This window comes from Squalius cephalus (assembly GCF_949319135.1).
Source record: "Squalius cephalus genome assembly, chromosome: 1".
NCBI lineage: Eukaryota > Metazoa > Chordata > Actinopteri > Cypriniformes > Leuciscidae > Squalius > Squalius cephalus.
The window spans coordinates 20350166-20372789 of record NC_137122.1 but is presented as its reverse complement, the minus strand read 5'-3'; the positions used below and the strand labels follow the sequence as shown (position 1 = coordinate 20372789).

General features: G+C 40.3%; 1 protein-coding gene across 1 annotated transcript; it reads left to right on the top strand.

Moving 5' to 3' along the window:
- Positions 1-15461: 15461 nt before the first annotated feature.
- LOC307166113 (uncharacterized protein) lies at positions 15462-17774 on the top strand (the record flags this gene model as incomplete). Its single annotated transcript, XM_079884279.1, has 4 exons — positions 15462-15728; positions 15891-16142; positions 16242-16361; positions 17240-17774. The coding sequence occupies 4 exons, from the start codon at positions 15462-15464 to the stop codon at positions 17510-17512; spliced, it is 912 nt and encodes a 303-aa protein (XP_079740405.1). The 3' UTR covers positions 17513-17774.
- Between the last annotated feature and the right edge of the window lie 4850 nt (positions 17775-22624).

Sequence of the window (22624 nt, the reverse complement as noted above, 5' to 3'; positions counted from 1 at the left end):
CCAACAACAAAACACAGCAATGTCAGATGGTACTAAATTACATTGAAATACGTGCTTATATTGCTACAGCAGTACAAAAACACACACAGAGATAACTTATTGAACGTATAAGGTTGCATTAAGCCTATGACTGTTAACGTTTCTCATGTCCATAAACGTTAACGTTAATTTAACTGACTGCTATAAGGACTGAAAAATGTTTTCTTACCTGATATCGCCAGTATTTTTACAGACCACGTACGAACCCTTCCTCTGTTCACATTCCAGCTTTTGTTCTTCATTGATATCAACTTAAATTCGCTCAAAATTTAAGAATTCAACAGGCAGATATAAAATAATCCAGGTCTGACCGAGTAGGCTAATCAATGCAAGCAGCAGCTCAGCTGCTGCTCAGTGCTCGCCTATTTTAAATTTGAAAATACGTCCGTTACTCTCGGTCGGTGACTGAGCCGCACAGAGCCGCGCACATTCTCATTGGACAGTTTCCTGGAAGACAGACAGATTAACCAATCATGCTCAAAGTAAAACGGCGAAACAACCAATAACAATAGTTTAATAACAGTTAACATAGCGGTGTATTGAGTTTTATTTGCAGTCTGTATTATTATTTAATTAATTAGTCAAATGACATGACAGTGTATGAATACAAATGTAATAATGCAATGTAAACGGTTAGGCAAGCAGACAAAATTGTAAATTCAAACAAAATCACATAAGGCAAAAGGTTTGAAACTATTATTGTTAATAATGATAATTATATTTTAACATATACTGAAGAGCTGTTATATCAAAAAAAATTATGAAATGCTAATTAATTGTCACAATAATGTTGAAAGGCAGATATTTCTGCTGTATGTTGTTTCAACGTACAGATCTTGTAAAAATGTCAACGCTGATTTAGAAGTGTTTTAAATCTTTTACTTTTTTCTTTTCTTGTTTTGTGATACTTGTACTTGCTTAATAAAGTAACTTTAAAAGTGAACTACTGGTTTCTATTCATTGAATACCTTTAACATTTTAGTATAGTTTAGTGGATTACATGTAATGATTGTATTTAGGGGTTTACTGTAAAATAAGGTAACCCAAACAGACAAATATGGTAGCCCATATATATACCCGTTGTGGCCCATAAGAGCCCTAGATAAGACCTATATGGGTCCCATCATCAACCCATGTGGGCAGACTCCTGTAGGCCCTAAATGGGTGCTACCTAGGTTACCCACATGGGCCCGATATGGAGCCCATCAAGAGCCCATCATCAACCCATCTGGGCAGACTCCTGTAGGCCCTAAATGGGTGCTACCTAGGTTACCCACATGGGCCCGATATGGAGCCCATCAAGAGCCCATCATCAACCCATCTGGGCTAACACATGTGGGGCCACCACGGAAACCGCGGCCAAAATTAGCTGGGTTCCCAGTTGGGTAGCCCATGTGGGCCCCGGATATCAGCCCATTTGCAGCCCGTTTGGGCCCCACATGGGTGTGTTAGCTGGGGCAAGCTCTGTCCAGATTGTCCTCTGGTGTCTGCGGATGAATCCACGTTGAGCTGGGAAACGTGATGTAAATGTTTGCGCGTGAATCCGTGGCCAACAAAACCAAAATTAGCTGGGTTCCCAGTTGGGTAGCCCAGGTGAGCCCCGGATATCAGCCCATTTGCAGCCCGTTTGGGCCCCACATGTGTTGGCTGGGGATCTTGTAAAAATGTCAACGTTGATTTAGAATGGTTTTTGTTAATCTTTTTCAACAACAAACTGACATTATTTCAACCATATTTCAACGTTGAAGGTCGGTCATGTGCTGGCTGGGTATGTAGCCTACTCATTTCCCATTAGTGAACTGACTAGGTCTCACATAGGGAGCCCATCTGGGTTTGCCCATGTTGGACCTACTTAGTTGACCCAAGTGGGCCCCAGATAAGAAGCCCCTTTTGAGCCCATGTCCATCTGTACCCCTGTAGCCCATTTGTAACCCATATGGGCCCCAGATAAGAAGCCCCTTTTGAGCCCATGTCCATCTGTACCCCTGTAGCCCATTTGTAACCCATATGGGCCCCAGATAAGAAGCCCATTTTGAGCCCATGTCCACTCTGTACCCCTGTAGCCCATTTGTAACCCATATGGGCCCCAGATAAGAAGCCCCTTTTGAGCCCATGTCCATCTGTACCCCTGTAGCCCATTTGTAACCCATATGGGCCCCAGATAAGAAGCCCCTTTTGATCCCATGTCCATCTGTACCCCTGTAGCCCATTTGTAACCCATATGGGCCCCAGATAAGAAGCCCCTTTTGATCCCGTGTCCATCTGTACCCCTGTAGCCCATTTGTAACCCATATGGGCCCCAGATAAGAAGCCCCTTTTGATCCCATGTCCATCTGTACCCCTGTAGCCCATTTGTAACCCATATGGGCCCCAGATAAGAAGCCCCTTTTGATCCCATGTCCATCTGTACCCCTGTAGCCCATTTGTAACCCATATGGGCCCCAGATAAGAAGCCCCTTTTGAGCCCATGTCCACTCTGTACCCCTGTAGCCCATTTGTAACCCATATGGGCCCCAGATAAGAAGCCCATTTTGAGCCCATGCCCACTCTGTACCCCTGTCGCCCATTTGTAACCCATATGGGCCCCACATAAACGTGTTGGCTGGGTCTGATGCTCGTCTTCACTTGTAGCTGATGGGAATTTACAACATTTATTGGAGAATTGATGTAAGAGGAGCTTAACTGATTATGTAATTACAGTGGGAGGAGCCTCACTGATGATAGGTGTGTTCGACATCGGCTGCGGCTGGATATAACCGATCGGCGAGAGTAGCCGCGTGCAGGCGGGGAGGAGCAACAAACGGAGACGTGAAGTCGGACACTTTCTGGTTCCCGAAGTGACCGCTACAGCGTCTGTTTGAACAAGAATAAAGTTCAACATAAGCTACTATCAATGAAGTGGAGTCTACGTTTTTTAATCAGTTTTAATTGGATAAACATGACACAAAATAACATCGCAACTACATGAAAAGAGTGTTTACTATTATAAAAAAACTGATTTGTGAGCTTTAGAGGAACTAAAGGTGTTCGAATAAACACGAAACACACGTGATCGATGTCATGCGGTGAATCCGGTCAATCGTAGAACAGCTGTGTCGTCATCAGCCCTCGTGCAGCCGCTCTTGAGAAGCTGCGCTGGCTGAGTTCTCCGGCTACTCTCAAATCGCTCTCGCGGTACTTTGATGGCACAACGTGGCGTCGGCACTGCATCAAGTCGGACAAAATTTCTAACCGGCATGCACTGCTTCAAGTCAGCCGCCGATCGGTCTGCGCAGAGCTGCATGAAATCGAACAAGCCTAACGTGATTGATGTGGGAGGAGCTTCACTGATGATGTGACTGTAGTGGGAGGAGCTGATCTGCCTAAATAAAAAATGTATCAGTAACTGAGTTTGGTTTTATACCAACTGATAGCAGAATATAAATGCAAACTCTTCCAATTATAAATAATGGTTAAATTAAAAACATTTACAGAAATAAACATAGGGGAGAGCGGGGCACAACCTAATGCAGGGCTAGTTGTAACACACTTGTTTTAAATACTTCCACATAACATTTCAAAACTTAGTGTATTTACTAGTTTCCACACTATATAGACAAAAAAATTGTGCCAAAAGAAAGCTCAGAAAATCAGAAATCTTTGTAAGATATCACTAAACATTTATATAACCATAGCACAAGTAAATTTCTTACTTATTTTAAGTAAAGTAACAAAGTATTTGTACTTTGTTACATTCCACCACTGAGGCTATGTCACGAATCACGATATGTATTGTCAGGTTTTTATACCTCAAATTAAAACCCAGTGATGTCCGCAGATCTTATGGTAACAAAATAAAAACGAAACTAAGATTATTCCCTGTATCAAAAAAAAAAAAAAAATAAAAAAAAAAAAAAAAAAAAAAATTATTTTGTTACATTTTCCTAATGGTGTTGCTACCGTACGAGTGCTAATTCAGGTATACACTGTGACAAGAGCCAAAAATAAATAAATTATAATAATAATATTGATGATGATGACGCATGCAAAACAGAGATAAAAGACTTATCCACGGTTTGCTAGAATTACATGATTTTTGGTAGCCTTTATTGGGGATTTTGACAGTGATCCCATGCAATAGCACAACTGCATCCCATGCAATTAGGCCTACTATACTATATTCCTATAACCATTTGCCTTCGTGATTTTCACCGCTAATCCACTTAAATTAATCGTGTAAATCAATCACAATCCCTCTCGGAAATGTCCCCACTGGTGACACGCAGCGAACTGATAATAGGCTTGTTTGAGATGCGCCTCGCCTCGCCTGAAATGTATGCGAGAGTAGGCGGCTGCAGTGAGAGGAGGAGTGAAAAAAGCGCAGGCAAGCCGGACAGTTCTCTCTTCTCGCAGTGGATCTGACACCTGCGAGATCAAAGACGGATATCGCGGGATTCACCGGATTCACGCTCGTGCACAGTGTTGCTAATAAACTGAATGGAATTTAAGTTCTGTTGCTTTTATATGAAAATAAATATAATGAACAAGACACCAAAAGTAGCATACTTATTTAATTCCATTCCAAATACATGTTTTTCAGTCTTTTTTTTTTTTTTTTTTTTTTTTTTTTAATAAAAATTACATTGCATAACCCATCGCACTGAGGTAGTTTGGGAATATTACCACATAACGTACACATAAAACATGATATCAGAGTTTTAAAATCAAACATTTTAAATAAGAGCAATACATCACGGTTGTTTAAACCAATGAACATCAAGCTGTGTCGTCAGCAAGTCGTTTCCCATCATGCTTCTGATCAGCGCAGTCAGTGGAGAGCAACTGCGCTCGACTGCAGAATCCGACAGGTGCGCCTTGCGCTCGCGAGAGATTTTTTACATACGTCAGCATGACATCAGAGCAAGGCGGACCGCACTCGGACACATTTCTAACCGGCATGCATCTCGCGCTGATCACCGGTGATCGATTCTGCGCAGATTTTGCTCATCTCAAACAAGCCTATTGATATCTCATTGTTTGGGGTTACCGTGGCTTCTCAGAACGTTGGAGTATCGGCGAGCCAATCAGGGATGAGTTCCCTAATGAATATTCATGAGTCTTCCCCGAACACCCTGCACAAAAAAAAAAAAAAAAAAAAAAAAAAAATGCAGAAGGTGGCTGAAATCATAGACAGTATAACGGGCTGAAATGCCCCAAAAGCTGGTTGCCAATCGCCGTTAAAAACAAAGAAGAAGAAGAAGAAGAAGAAAAAGAAGAAAAAGACAGACTTTTATTTTGGTCTGGCTATATGACATCATAAACCTGCGCCCTGCCCCTGCAACTGTTGTGGTTCTGAAGAAAGGTTTGTGGTTTTACGCATTTAAAGTGTTTACATCGATACACGTTGATTTGGTAGTTTTTACAAAAGGTATGTGACCATGTATTATTGAACATAGCTTTATAATATGCTTAATATTCAGGGTTTTTGTGAGTAAAGCGTATTCACATAACAGAAAAGTAAGAGTAACGTCTCATCTCGCGCACTAGCCTATCGTTTACGAATTCGGTTTTGGTTAGTGATGAGAAATTGAGTCAATTGAATCTAATGCTTTGCCAAATGACTCACTGATTCAAAGCGATTGAATCACCGCGCGCTGACGAATCCTGCCGCTCAAAAGTGTAAAAATAAAACTAAAACAAAAAAAACAAACAATATAATGATGATTCATTTTATGAACAAATCGTAAATGGTTTCTTACAGTGTAATCATGTTAAATCTACAAATCAAAATATGAATTGTCTGTATTCTATTGCTTGTTTTAGGTGATTTTTGTCTAATCCGTTGATTTAAAGGATTAACGTTAGTTAACTTTCAAATAAAATCTCCTGATAATTTACTCACCCCATGTCATCCAAGATGTCCATGTCACCAGTGCACTGAACTACTGAACTAGACTGATTTATTTTTCTTTCTGTTAATTATTCTCATCTTAAACATGATAAATTGTCCAAACACACAGGAAAACTACTGGAAAAAAAACATCTGAGATCCACGTGACACTATTATAAAGATGGCGTTTATTAAAGAGGAGGGTGAAGACATAAAGATTGAAGAAGTGTTCAGCGTGAAACATGAAGATACTGAGGAACAAAAAGGTTAGTTTCATTCCGTCCTTATTTTAATGATCTAGAAATGAATGATATGAAGAATGTCATATGAGTGTCCTAATTAAAGCGGTTTTATTTGATGTGGAGCAGGTCTTCTCATGTGGACAGACATGTTTGTTGAGATCCCATTGCCAGACAAATGGAAATAAAGTGTTTCTGCATGAACTTTAGAGGACCTGTACACTTGCATTATATGGACTAGATAGATTATTTATATGGATTATGAATATCTATGTTGAAAGGAAATCATTTACATCTGGGATGGTGTGAGTGAGTAAATGATGAGAGAAAATTAATTTTTGATGAAGTATCCCTTTAACTATCACCACAGCCCCATCAAGTACCTTTCACTAAACCAAAGATTAAAACCAAAAACAGTAGGCTAATATTAATGATAATGTTAACATTTTATGAAAGGTGGCCATTATTACAATAATACACTTAAAAACAATCAATGTTGTTGGTGAAAAAATACTTATATTGCCAAATCATGAGATAAGTTACAATTATTATTTTGACGTATTGACATCCATTTTATATTAAACCCTAAACAAGTCAGTCATTTCATTTGACATGAGATCACTGCTATTAGCAAAAGACAACAAGCCCACAATCCAAATGTTTCTAAAAAAAAAAAAAAAAATGCTTGTTTTTTAGGCAGTTTCACTTGTATTAAAATTAACCTCAAGAAATGACCCACAGGCTCAACCCAGCTTTTGACTTTCCCCCTCAGACAGAGCCAGTGTGGGCTTATGCAGATATACTTAGAGGTTATGTTTTGCTATTGGCACTGAATGTATATATTTTTGAACAATCTGCTTTCTTAAGGTGCTCTAAACGATGTTGGGTGATGCCACTTCTTGTTGACGTTCGAAGTATTAGTATTAGTATTAGGACATCTCTCCTCTAGCGATGTGCATGTTTCTCCTCTCCTTCATGTGCACGCCACTAACCCCCCAAATAAAATATTTATCAGGGTTTCCGCGGTGTCTTAAAATTCTGAACTTTAAATTTAAGGCCTTAAAAAGTCTTAAAACGGCCAGATTTTCATCCTAGGTCTTAAATTTAATTTAGTCAGGTCTAAAAAAGGTTTTACCCCCGTTCATTTCCAGAAACGCTGGCCACAGAAAGTTATTACAAAGTAGCAAAAAAGTATCGAGTTGTAGCCTACAAAGCGGAGCCCTAGAGCAGGGGTCGCCTCACGTCGCGCACGTGCTACCAACAGCTCGTGGCTTGATATGAGCTAGCTCGCCAGAGGCCGTTCACATATCGCGTCTTTTGCGCGCTCAAGTTTGTTCAAATGTAGGCGTGCGGCAAGCGCGCTCATAATTGAAGCGACGCGCTAATTTTTTTACCAGGCGCAACGAGATGAAAAAAAAATCTTTTCTTCTTTTCTGAATGCCGCAAACGCACCGCAGGTCATGTGACAGGAACCAACCAATCACCCCTTTCCATAACAACATTGAAAGCTCAGTCAACATGAAGGATGGGGGTGCACCCAAACACTACTAATAAATATATGCTAATGTGTAAAACTCATTCTTTTTATAAAAAAAAATATAAAGGCTGAAATATGAGGTTTATCTAATGATAATACTCTTACTCTAATGATCCCGAGGTAACTATCTATCTAACTTGAATAATGCGTCGTGTAGGTCTTAAATTTCAATCTTTATGGTCTTAAAATGTCTTAAAAAGGTCTTAAATTTGACTTACTGAAGCCTGCAGAAACCCTGTTTATATAGAAAATAGAAAACATAGAAAACTTTGACAACCGTAATAGATGTCGGCAGCAGCTGCTGTTGAAGCATCCTTTAATCAGGATATAAGCATTTGATTTGCACCACTTCATCTCTCACAGTCACAGTTAGGCTCGCGCACTGTTAAACGATCTCTCGGACACACTCGATCTCTCGCACACTGTTAAAAATAATGTGGTATAATTTTATTGCCATGTCATTCAAGGTTAAGCACCATTTTTTTTTCTCCTTAAAACATAATGATGATAAAATAAAAAATAAATAAATTTCCCAGGAAAACGGATCGAAACAAGGCAATAATTAAGGTGAATTAGCAAATATGACTAAAATGTCCAGGACACTGTCAAAACGGCAATCAATGAATTAACCGATGAATTTAACCCTCGGATGTACACATTGCGAAACATAATGCAGAATTTAGCAGTCAACACTGATTCATCGTTGATTCAAACCTTTTGGTTCAAAGCAGTCTGGACGGTGTAAAAGTTGCAGATGTCAGGTTATAGGCTAGTGTGCACATGCATGGACAGGAGTCGTCCCATATTCGATTTCAATTCGACGTTCAATTGTGAAGTCATTCAACTGTGCTCTCAGAGTTAGTGATATTTATTAAGAGTCATCGAGTCGTCTCCCACCACATGTGTAATCCACGTTTTCAGAGTTGCTCACTATCTCACTCTTTACTGTAGATACAACTTAGTGTATATTTATGCCACTTTGGCATTAGCAATCACTTGAATGCTACAAGTTTTCACGCTAAATCGCGTCTGCCTGCTGATCGCTGATTGGCTGAAAGCGTGTGCTCGTCGGCGATGTCAACACCAACTGACTCTGCTTGGGCATGTGTGTTTAGTAATGTCATGATGACTGATTTTATGGATTACATGCACATTTTAGTTTTGTTTATTACCAATAAATACCAATTAGACTTTTAGACAAATTAGACAAAAAACGCCAAACTGACCCCAAACCAGCCCAAATTTTGTCCACCCGCCTAAACCATTTTTTGTATATTTGGAGTGCTGTCGCCTACACCGTGTTATCCTCTTTTTAAAATTTGCACCCTGTTGACTTCAATGGGGCAAGTTTTAAACCTGCTTTTAGCCTCTTAACATAGTTGATGTGTCATTAAAAGTGCACAGCCAATGTGAGTGATTCCTTCAGAGTGAACATGGTGAATCTGACTGCAGTAGATGTGAAAAATGAAGTTAATTCAGCCAGCGCTCATACCTGTATTTACATCCTGTTTTCGGTCGAAGTCCATAGTAAGCGATTGTCGAGTTCTACATTCTTAGTTACCTATGATCACGCGCGTGAACTTGACAATTGACAGTTTGAGTTTACAGTTTGACAAAAGCACAATGTTGTGTTTTACACAAATATAAGTAGGCTAAAAACTTTTTGCAGTTTTAATGATGTCCTGTATGAACAAAATTCCGGAGTATGTTTTTATGTTTCCACTGTTCGATCGCGCCCGTGCCTCTCTCTCTCTCTCTCTGACGCACACACACACACACACACACATTCCAGCACTGCAATCTTGACATCGCAGCCTGTTCATTTTGCTGCGTTCACACCAAACGCGAATAGAGCGTCAAATTCGCGTCTATCGGTCTAGTTCGATGCTTGAACAGTTTGAATCCATTCGCGCGTCCAAAGCGAATAGGACACGCCACGCGCGTATAATGATAAAGCGAGTGTTTGAAGCGAAATAGATGCGCGTTCAGAGCATATCTATGCGCGTATCTAACAGCAGTTCCACATTACATTAATTAATGTGCACGCGAGTTTGATTTATTTTTATACCGTGTATTCTCCGTGTAAATCCATGCACCGAACCGTGACGCACGTACCGAGTGTACGTTCAATACGAATACATGTACTGTTCCACCCCCAATAGGTATCGGATCATATTTTTTTCTCCCCTCCGACATCCGATCTAGTGTTCTGGGCCAGTATCGGCGCGATACCTATGCCGTGGATCGGATCGGGACATCCCTACTCTGGATCGGCGTATACAACAGTGTGTTCCAGGTCCTGCCAATATCCAGCAACACCCCCCCCCCCCCCCCCCCAATAGGTATCGGATCATATTTTTTTCTCCCCTCCGACATCCGATCTAGCGTTCTGGGCCAGTATCGGCGCGATACCTATGCCGTGGATCGGATCGGGACATCCCTACTCTGGATTGGCGTATACGTGTGTTCCAGGTCCTGCCAATATCCAGCAACACCCCCCCCCTCCCCCCGGATCCCCCCAGACCCCCCCAATACAGAAAAACTGCACATTTTAGAGTGGCATTTTATTGTGGCCAGCCTAAGGCACACCTGAGCAATAATCATGCTGTCTAATCAGCATCTTGATGTGCCACACCTGTGAGGGGGATGGATTATTGGATGGACAGTTCTCGGTAAAGGAGAATTGCTCACTAACACAGATTTGTGAACAATATTTGAGAGAAATAGGTCTTTTGTGTACATAGAAAAAGTCTTAGATCTTTGAGTTCAGCTCATGAAAAATGGGGTCAAAAACAAAAGTGTTGCGTCACGTCACAAACTCAGCTCACGAACTCTTGTTCATCTTCTCACTGGAACACGCACAGCAGCGGAGCAGCGTGTTCACAATAGCATTTTGAGTTTTGGTCCGCTGAAGAGGTGCTTTTCTATGGCGAGCAACTTCTATGTTAGGCTTGTTCTAACTGTGGCAAGTCAAAGGTCTGAAGAAGAACGATTCAGTGTAATTGCCGTTAAATGTTGCTTTATTAAAACAAAGCGCTAACCTTACCGCTATTCACGCACTTGAACGCCTTTGCAACGGCTGTTTTTCCCCCTTTTTTTCTGCTGATCTCCTGCGTCCCCCCTGCAGTGTCTTTGCACCCACTGTTGGAAGTTGACATGTCCTTTTCTATTGACATGATGGCAGCAATCGCTGTCATTTTCTGCTAGTATTTATATCTCGGATCTCAAGGGTTCTGGGGTCCGTTCTTTGTACGTTGTTAACTCAGTTAGCTGGATTTGATTGTTTACGATTTTGCATGATCTTGGATTGTTTGGTTCTTCGACACTCATCCTGGACTTGCTGTCATACATAAACTTCGGCTATTAGCTCTGGCTCTGCTCTGCTCGGAGAAAAACTGTGCGCGCTCTTTGGCCATGGTGAGCAGCCAATAGCAACATTGCTGATTAATGTTTCTACTATCAATACATATCCCCTTTTAAACCAACGCATGAATGCGCAGTTATCTCAGATAACTCAATCCAGAAATACTAATCATAAACAACAGGTGTGTTCGAAGAAGCTATTTAGCCAGATCATGAGTAGCACGATGATATCATCTTAGATGTCCCATTTGATCTTGGATGTATTTAGCGACATACGAAGAATGGCCCCCTGGCTTCTTGCAGCTTTGTTACCTTTCGGTCAGACAGAACAAGAAGTCTTCCAAACACCTCACGTGCTGAGCTTCATCTTGTTTTGCACAATTGAATGAGCTAGAGTTTCGGAAATTGCATTTGTTCTTGTTTTGCCTCCAGTGCCTTGCATGTAGGGGTACTGTGGTTGAATCTGTAATGATAACCCGATACACAAACGCATTAACACTATCATTAACCACCAGCTGCAGTGTATGTCCAAATCAGGCTACCGAGTCCCATTTCACCCATCTGGGATAGTTTGCTGCCAGCCTGGGAAAACCCTTACTAACTTCCGACAAATTTAGATTTGCTCTGCAAGTCTGCCCAAGAGCACATTCAAGCCCAAGAGCACATTCAAGCCCATTTCCAATCTTTCAAAATCGAGGCAATCACAAACTTTGAGGCGAGCTTTACACGATGACGATAACTCTGATTGGTTTTACGTGTATCCAATTACGCCCTGAGACATTTGAGCGACGTCCGTTGGTGACGCCCCTTTGGAAATGGGCTGTGAATGAACCTTCCCCAGACCCACTCTCAGTTACAATTGAGAAGGGTCTGGTGACAACCAGGCTAGTTTGCTGCCACAATGTTTGTGAATTATCGTAAACGCATGCAGACATTTTCCCAGTTAGTCATCAATTAGTTAAGCTGTGAGGTTGTCAGCTGTGTGTTGCCACTGGTGTTAACTTGTATTTGTCTTTTTTCGCTTTAGACCTGATGCCACTAAAAGAGGAGAGTCAAGAACTGAATAATATGCAAGATGAACATCATGATTTCAAGACTGAAGAGAAATCAATCATGAGACTTCACACTGGAGAAAAGCCTTATACTTGCTCTCATTGTGGACAGAGTTTTGCACATAAAAGCAACCTTAAAGACCACATGAGAATTCACACTGGAGAAAAGCCGTATATTTGCTCTCATTGTGAACAGAGTTTTTCACATAAAAGCAATCTTAATGTCCACATGAGAATTCACACTGGAGAGAGTCCTTTCACCTGTCAATCATGTGGAAGGAGTTTTGCTAAAAAACAAACCCTTAAAGACCACATGAGAATTCACACTGGAGAAAAACCTTATACTTGCTCTCATTGTGGACAGAGTTTTGCACATAACAGCAGCCTTAATTCCCACATGAGAATTCATACTGGAGAAAAGCCTTATACTTGCTCTCATTGTGAACAGAGTTTTGCATATAAAACAGCACTTAAAGTCCACATGAGAATTCACACTGGAGAAAAGCCTTATACTTGCTCTCATTGTGAACAGAGTTTTGCATGTAACGCAACACTTAAAGTCCACATGAGAATTCACACTGGAGAAAAGCCGTATACTTGCTCTCATTGTGGACAGAGTTTTGCACATAAAAGCGGTCTTAATTCCCACACGAGAATTCACACTGGAGAAAGTCCTTTCATCTGTCACCCATGTGGAAGGAGTTTTGCTCAAAAACAAACCCTTAAAGTCCACATGAGAATTCACACTGGAGAAAAGCCTTATACTTGCTCTCATTGTGAACAGAGTTTTGCATATAAAACAACACTTAAAGACCACATGAGAATTCACACTGGAGAAAAGCCGTATACTTGCTCTCATTGTGGACAGAGTTTTGCACATAAAAGTGGTCTTAATTCCCACACGAGAATTCACACTGGAGAAAAGCCTTATACTTGCTCTCATTGTGGACAGAGTTTTACTCATAACAGCAGCCTTAATTCCCACATGAGAATTCACACTGGAGAAAAGCCTTATGCTTGCTCTCATTGTGAACAGAGTTTTGCATATAAAACGACACTTAAAGTCCACATGAGCATTCACACTGGAGAAAAGCCTTATACTTGCTCTCATTGTGGACAGAGTTTTGCACATAAAATTGGTCTTAATTCCCACATGAGAATTCACACTGGAGAAAAGCCTTATACTTGCTCTCATTGTGGACAGAGTTTTGCACATAACAGCACCCTTAATTCCCACATGAGAATTCACACTAGAGAGAAACCGTTTATTATAAGAAAAAAAATGTTCACATGTGATCAGTGTGGAAAGAGTTTCACACGTAAAGCAACCCTTAATGGCCACTTGAAGATTCACTCAGGAGAGAACAGTTTTATATGTCATCACTGTGGAAAAAGTTTCTGTCGTAAAAGTAACCTCAATGCTCACATGAGACTTCACACTGGGGAGAAACATTTCATCTGTAAACTGTGTGGCAAGTGTTTTTCACGAGAACGAAATCTTAAGGCTCACACAAGTACTTGCACACAGGAGAGAAGCGGTTCACGTGTTAAAAATGCTGTCTTGCTGTGAGATGGTGCAATGTAACTGTTGGAAACTCAGAAGCGAAGTCCAGGAGACTTAAGCCCCTTTCACACAGCGATTTGAACCCGGGAAATTGTCGGCAAGTTGCCAGAGTGCCTTCTGTGTGAACGCAAACACGACCCGGGACTGATGCAGGGATCGATGCCGGGTTGGGGACCTAGTAACATTGCCGTGTTCAGTCCCAGAACACACGCTGTGTAAACAAAAGCCGTAATAATGCCGTGTCGTAGTGATGACACTGAAGCGCGGGATTGTTCGCCAGCTGTGAAACGGTACGTAAAGCGCAAGTTTGTGATCGAATCAGAGAAAAAAATGCACAAGCGTGGTTTCTCGAGAGAGAAATCGCAGCTCATAAGCAAACTTAAAAGGATATCCGGCTAGTTTGCCAAATTGGTCTAGATATGATGTCAATACCCCTCCTAAGTAAGGCGCTTGGTTAAAAATACCTGAAATGCTTTCATGATTAAGACAAGTAAAAAAGCGCGATCACTACTTTTTTCAGCTTTTTTGTACTATGGGCCGTCGATTGTTGATGACGCACGACGGTCCTGAACGCCAAATTAAAAGGCGGCAGTTCGACACACTCTTCTTCTACAGTTCATCGTCGGACACACCTAGACAGATAAAATGCCACATTGTGTGGCTGTTGGTTGTGATGCCCATTCGAAGACAAACGAGAGCGGTGATTTGACCTTCCACTGTTTTCCTAGTTCTGATGCAAAGAGAAGAAAACAATGGGAAGATGCTTGCGGGCGAGTGAAACTCCCCAATTACCCGCGGCTCTGTTCTCGACACTTTAGCCCTGATTCATTTGAGGATTTTGATCGCCGACAGGTGATGAACGAGCTCATGGGAGTTCGTGGTTACAGGCGAGTACTTAAACCGAATGCAATACCCATGATTTTTCCTCACAAGAATGCTAAACGTCCGCGTATTTCAAGTGTAAATCGTGAACAGAAAAGGCTAAGGCAAGAGACGCTGGATAGCATGCTAAGTAGCACTAGCGCTTGTGTCTCCACTTGTGCAGAGGAAATCATGGACTGTGTCGAACCAGAAAACCATGCACTTGTCGAGGCTCTAATGGAAGATAAAAGCATCCAGTGTTCTCCAATTAAAGTTGATACAGAGACTCAGACGGATTTCGGGCTAAAATACCAATTGGATGCAGCTGTACAGTGGCCAGCTGACGCACACTACCAGGTGGCGACTGACCATAGTAGTTACGCACGTAAACATGAGTTGGTAGTGGAGGATGACAACTCTCAAGATCAGTTCTTATCAGATAATGAACCTAGCGATCTGTCTCAGTCACAGCGTAGTCTATTTGATCTGGATTACACTGCAAGTGCATCAGAGTCCTCTCAAAGTACACAGGGCTCACGACCTTCAATTAATTCACGTTGAAGGAATTAGCACTAGAGTTTTTCTAGTTTTTGAGGAGCAGTTACAGCAATTGCTTCGACATTGTTCAAAGTGTGGCTCCCTTATTGTTCAGGAAGATATGAGAGAGCTACACAATGATGGATCACAATTGACATTAGAACTCACATGCATTAATGGCTGCAGTTACAGATGGCAAAGTCAGCCTCCTGGAAAACACTGCAAAGGGATAGGAAACCTGCTCTTATCAGCGTCAGTCTTCTTCAGATTTGAGCGCTTCTGTCACAATATGAACCTAAAGACAATAAGTGCTGATACATATGCAACACTGAGGAAGAGGTACGTGTTTCCTGTGATTGAAAAAACATGGAATAAAGAGCAGAGTACTGTGTTAACCACAATGACTAACCAGCAAGAAGTTGTGCTCTGTGGAGATGGCCGGTGTGACTCTCCTGGTCACTCAGCTCAATACTGTACGTACACCTTTATGGATGCACTGACTGAAAAGGTAGTGGACTTTAAAGTTGTAAGTTGCACCCAAGTGTCAAGCTCCAACACAATGGAGATCAAGGGTTTCAAAGATGCTCTGCGAACAATTGAAGAGAATGGAGTTAAGGTGAGCACCATCTCCACTGACCGCCACCCTCAAATTGTGAAAGAAGTGAGGGTAAACAATCCTGAAAAACATCATCAATTTGACCCATGGCATGTGGCCAAAGGCCTATCAAAAAATTTAGCGAAGGCAGCAAAGACAAAATAATGTGAAGGCCTGGCAGAGTGGATAACATCCATCATAAATCATTTGTGGTGGTGTGCACAAACATGTGAGGGTAATGCTGAACTGTTGAGAGAGAAGTGGGTCTCCATAGTACACCATGTTACCAACCGTCATGAGTGGCCTGGGAACAGGTACTTCCACAAATGTCCACACAAGCCCCTTGACGAGGCAGTCCAAAGAGGAGAGCTGTGGCTGAAGCCGGGATCTGTTGCACACAACAGTCTTGTGAAGACTGTGACAGACAAGCAGCTTTTAAAAGACTTGGATCACTTAACGGAGTGCGTCCACACAACAACACTAGAGGTATGATCAAGTATAGACATTAGATATTATAAGTAGGCATGATTTCCATTGCAGAGTGTAATTGTAATTGTTCTCATTTCAAATTATATTTTGTTTAAGGTGTATCACTCCATGTATCTGAAATACCTCCCAAAGAGAACGCATTTTGGATATGATGTGATGGTTCATGCCTCTATGCTTGCTGCCCTGGATCATAACAACAATGTGAACAAGGAACAGGTGAGTGTAATCATTACAACTCATTGCACAGTATTTTGCACTGTGACATCAGCCTGTGGCCCCATTTACACGAAGGGAAGACGCAGATATTTCCCTGCGGTTTGGCCTCTCATTTACACGAATACCCCGTTTTTATCACAGAAAACTATTATTTCTAAAAACTCCGGCCAAAGTGGAGATTTCTGATAACGGCGGTTATGTGTTGTCGTGTCAACTAGGAGAAACGGGGTTTTAGGTTCTCAAACGTCACATTACGCGCCAGAAAATGCTGTAACGTCAACCCTATGTTTGGGTAGTTGACGTGACGTGGCTTTTTCACCGTCACAGAAGATAATAATAATTTATTTCAAATTTTCATCATTAAAGGGATAGTTCGCCCAAAAATGAAAATTCTGTCATCATCTACTCACCCTCAAGTTGTTTCAAACCTGTATGAATATATAAAAGAAATTCATACAGGTTTGAAACAACTTGAGGGTGAGTAAATGATGACAGTATTTTCATTTTTGGGCAAACTATCCCTTTAAGAATTCTGTAAATGGTTACACATTTTCTTGTTGTTTTAATACCAGAGTTATTTTTTATTTTTTTACAACTTTGAGCCAAATCTCAAAATCGTCCTATAGTGTGATGGTAGACAAAATTATTTCATAAATATTTACTTTTATAAATAAAGAAAATAATGTTTAAAAATCTTAATGAACACTCCTGGCATAAATGTGCAAGTGTCTATTTCACTAAGTGACCATCACTTTTCCTATACATACATTTCTAAAAGTGTAGAAATTTCCTAAAGTTTGTCACAGAAAAAAAAAATGTCCTTTGGTGTTATGCAATAACCTGATATTAAGTTATTTTCCCTTTTTGTTTTTGAATAGGCTGTTTATCAAGATGGGGAGAGCGTGGGTGAACCCAAATTCAAAATCGCTTGGAGCAAAGTCCACAAGACCTTCAGAGCAAAACCTGCTGTGATGACAGAAAAGGACTACAGCTACTTGACTGCCATGATGGAAGATGTTCTCTCCTCTGATTACGATCCAAACCAGGCAGTGGACATGAGTTTCAACCAAAGACACATCATGGTTCCACAGGTGACACTGTCAAGATCACAGATCATTTTGCAATCATTTCAGCATTCACGCTTCAAATAGCTGCGAATCTCTGGCACGTGTTTGTTTATTCAGTTATCAGTGATGTAGGAAAGCAAACCTGTATTTATAAATATCTAAACTTGTAAATATGTACATAACAATTGTGTTCAACAGTTTGATTTGGTTTGTCTTGGTATATCTGTTGGTGTCTAAACATCTAAATCTGTGAATATGTACATAACTGTGCTTTATTGTAGGAGCTGCTGACTGATACACACACACCTGCTTTTGTATAGGGAATAAATTGTGATGGTCCCAAAGGAATTCTGGTCTTGAAAATGATTTCTCTTCATTTCACAGGAAACTTCTACTTTGAGTATGGGAAGTGTGCACTTTTCACACCTCTGATGATACACAATGAACACACCATTGTAGTTTAAATGCTCAGCTGCTTTAATTTTGAATTATTTTTAGCAGTTTGTTTTTTGCAAGTTCAGTCTATGCATAGTTAAAAATTCCTCCATGCCTCCTCTACTTCTCCCTGATTGTCTGCATGTTCAAATCCTGTATAGGCTCCACTTGGTTCGGGGTAGACATTTCTTATTTTGTTCACTGCACACGAGGGAATGATTATGCGGACTCTTCTCCCCAGCCAGCCATGCATCCACCATGTAAACTGGCGATAGGAAGAATATCTGTAAGACCTAAAGCCAAAAGTTAACACTAAATGTTATGAAAGGATGAATCAAGGTTTGACTCAAGCCAATACATGCCAGCCAATAATGTTTGCGCTGTATTATTGTCTAGATTCTTTATCGGTTACTGGAAAAACTTTCAGTGTTGGCCAAACTAAGTAAGAGATAATGTATAGCGAGGCGGTTGTTATAGCGAATAACAACCCCGACAGGCTGAACAGGACCCCGACGCGAAGCGGAGCTTGAATCAGCCTGAAGGGGTTGTTATTCGCTATAACAACCGCCTCGCTATACGTAATCCCGCTTATTACATGGCTATACCTACAAACAAGTATCCTGTTCTTAGGCTATAATATGCATTTACTGCGGTAGATTACTTCAAAATTCTTCAGGCCAATATAGTTATGCTTAACCAATATAGCTACCCTAGCTACCTTACCCTGGACTGCTGCTGATATGAAGTGGAGTTCCTTACAGCAAACACTCTCCCTTTCAGTAAGCATTGGTAAACCAATGCGTGTGCCCTACTCTCTCTTGCTGCTCCTCCTCACCTACGGCTACGAGATTATTATCATCCTATGAACCTTCCTCCGTATTTGCGACATGTTCAGGCTCGAACTGAAAAGGGTGAACGGCAGACATTTCGCTTACGCGCCTTGTGTTTGTAGCGGCGCTGGGACCACTCTACGTCACGGCCCAGATTGCAATGGGTAAAAACAACAATGGCGACTTACAGGTAAAAACTTTATTTAAAAATATCTCGCTACAACGAAAACATCGGGTGTGTTATTATATCACGTTTGTGGCGCAAATGGTATCACTAACTAACCCAATAAGGCTAAGTTGTCAAACTAGCCGGAGATCCCTTTAAGACGCTGCTGAGACATTACAAGTCACATCAATGTCACGTGTCTTTACGGGATTTTTACGGGTTGTGTGTGAACGCAATCTCTGATTTCGTTAATCACTGGTAGTGTTGATGAACCAAAATCAAACAAACCCAAGTCAAATCCCGGGTCACTTTATCTGTGTATTTTCCTGAATCTCTGTGTGAAAGGGGCTTTAGTTGTATATTCAGCAGGATTCTTTGTAGAGCACACGAGCTGTCAGTAGCTGCAGTCATCAAGGGAAATTTACATTATATTTTATATACCTTTCAAAGAGGTGGCATGCAAATTAAGTATAGGAGTCAGCCCATTTCCCCAGCCCTGGTCTCATCAGCATAACAGTGTCATTCAAATACATTGAAGCTAATCCAATCAGCCTAACTATTCAACAAGTGGGCCAGGGGCTCTAAGAGCCATTAAAGACAAAGGGAGAGAGTCTCAGTAATCTGACTCATTTAACTTACAATAGAGAGAACAGGACGGGCAGGAATCTCTTGCTGGACACTATGCATAACCTTAGATGCTAAACCCAATGTACAGAACTTTCTCAGTTTATATACTATTGAATTGGAACCAAGATGTAACATTTTATAAATATGTAATACAACATAATTGAATGTTTATACATAAAGTTACAAAGACTGAATGAAATAAGCACATTAAAAAGCTTTATTTGCTTCATTTTTAGTAAGAGAATCCATTGGTAATGTCTTCAATCTGGACTTGAATATGGCTACTCTTGAGGCTCATCTGGTGACACCTGGAAGTTTGTTAGAACTGCAAGTGCCTCACCACTGATCCTGCCTCACCGCTAATTGCATGATGGGGTCTACTTCCAGGTAGTGTTTACTGTTTACCCATTGCAAAATGTGTCCAGAGAGCAAAGAGATGAGATAAACGCTATGTTTGCTTGAATTTTGTGAGAGGGATGTGGAAGCTTGTTCTTCATGATTCAACTTCACTGTATCCCATCGTGGGTCCAAGAACACTATTGTCAAGATTACACTCTCCTGACGCACCCAGCTATACGTCATTTAAGGCCATTGCACACTGAGTCCAAAATTTTCGTATGCATTTTTTCGTGTTTGTCAGCCTAAAAATTCGTCACGCATAGAAAACACACAACAAATACAACATGGATTCGTCAAGCAATGAGGATGATTTTGTTGCCCTCTTTCTTTTTAAAAAGGAAATATTGAGTCCATCCAATACTGAGATTGCGCCGAGAGGAAGGAAAGTTTCACCTCCTTATCAAGGAGTTGCGAAATTATCCTGATCGATTCAAAATTTACCTCAGAATGTCAGTGGAACAGTTTGATGCTTTGCTAGCGATACTGGAGCCACATATTAAAAAGAAGACCACCAATTTGAGGTTTGAGGTCAAAACAAACTGAGGTTTCTACCATTCTTTCATGATTTTTCATGTTCATCACTATTTCAAAATAAAGGTCTGAACACGCCTTAGGAGTATGAAAATATTCTTGTTGCGAACTGATAAATTATGGCTCCTCTAATTTATTTTGAAAATCAGTCATCAGTCTATGAAAACTAGAGATTGTAAGCTTTCAAACGATATATAGTTTGTCAAGATTAGTTTAGGTTTAGTCTAGGATATTACTGTTTTAAATATGTAATGGCTGTGGGCCCGCCGGCGACACTATTAATTGTTCATCTCTATTTTTGGTGTTTATTTTAAATTAGACAAATCTGACATCATTATTAATCTCCAATATGTTATGTAACAGTTGATATGGTTCTTTAATGCTCTTCTAACTAGCAGAAGACACTCACAGGGTTTAAATCTCAGTTGTGCAGGCGGGGCATGTTGTCACACTGTGTTACAATGAGCCCCTATTAGAAATATGTTATTCTATAATTTTATGAATTCTATTGAGAAAATATGAGAAAACGGTGAATAAATACTGAGAGTCAATGTTCAGAAATTATTTATTATTATTATGTTTTGAACTAAGTTCTATGGAGCCCCTAAAGGGACATGGTGGTGTAAAAAAATTAGGATGGGAAAATTATTATTTTTATTTTTTTGTCAAATCTTTTACGTTCCCTCAAGAAACTTTGCGTTCCCTCGCAAAACCTGTTGTGAGCTCGGACAGACACTTCCTCTTTAATGTCCCGCTGGCAGTTCTTCAGAGCTCCTTTACGTTAATGGAGCGTTTCATATTGTTTGAACTTGGACTTAAATATAAAGAAAATAAATTTTGCAAGGGAACGCAAAAAATTTGAAAAAAAATAAATAAAAAATTCTCCCATCCTACATTTTTTCCACCACCACGTCCCCTTAGGGGCTCCGTATATAGATGTGTTTTCCGGTGTGTTTGTTGTCAACCTCAAAATTTTTATTTTTAATTATTAAAATAGGGCATTATTTTATTTGAAAAAAGTTAATAATAGGTTTTATTGAGAAAATATTTTAGTTTGTCTTATTTTTTTTTATTTTTATTAAATCAGATAGCATTGCTGTATGGTCATGCTACAATGTGCTCCACCTATGGGGCATGTTGTCACATTTCACTTCCATTCTTTTGGGGTATATCAAGAAATAAATATACACTGTATTAATAAAACAAAACCACGTAATTGTACTAGACGTGTGAAATTAATGTGGGAAAAATAAATAATATGAACCCTAAGTGGATTTACGCAAACTGAGAAAGTCAAAAAGCATTAGTTTGTGCCCCGCTCTCCCCTACATAGTAGCCATCAAATCCCCTCAGTCTGCTGACACCAATGAAATGAGCTTTAAGTGGCCATTTACAGGAGATCTGAAGACATCAGCATAATAAATTAGGTGAAAACAGGAACTATTGTCATGGAATAAAGAGTGTTTTCAGCAGATCTGTTAATATTGATGAGCCTCAGACTATCAACACTCATTCAACAAGCCATTCAGGATCATCGGCAGATCATCTCACTTTATTCTGAGTGTTTGCTGTTAGAAACACATTATTTGAGTCAGGAGCTCGAAGTGAAAGACAATACTGTCATTTTTTACAACGTTACATGGATAAATCACCAATAATAGAAAATACACTAATGACACACAGGTAAATAACTACCATAATATGTCCATATGAATGTAAATATAGGCCTGATAGCACACGCACATCTCAGAGACCTCGACTGATTCTACTTAAGTAATGTACAGATACGTGAAAAATTTCCTTAAGTAAAGTAACAAAGTATTTGTACTTCGTTACATTCCACCACTGAGGCTATGTCACGATATGTATCGTCAGGTTTTTATACCTCAAATTAAAACCCAGTGATGTCCGCAGATCATATGGTAACAAAATAAAAACGAAACTAAGATTATTCCCTGAATGTATCATAAAGAAAGAAAAAAACTTTTATTTTGTGTTACATTTTCCTAATGGTACTGCCTACCGTACCCGTGCTAATTCAGGTTAGGTATACACTGTGGCAAGAGCCAAAAATCAATAACTTATAATAATGATGACGCATGCAAAACAGAGAGAAAAGACTACGTTATATAATAATTATTCATGGTTTGCTATAATTACATGATTTCTGGTGGTAGCCTATATTGGGGATTTTGTGATCCCATGCAA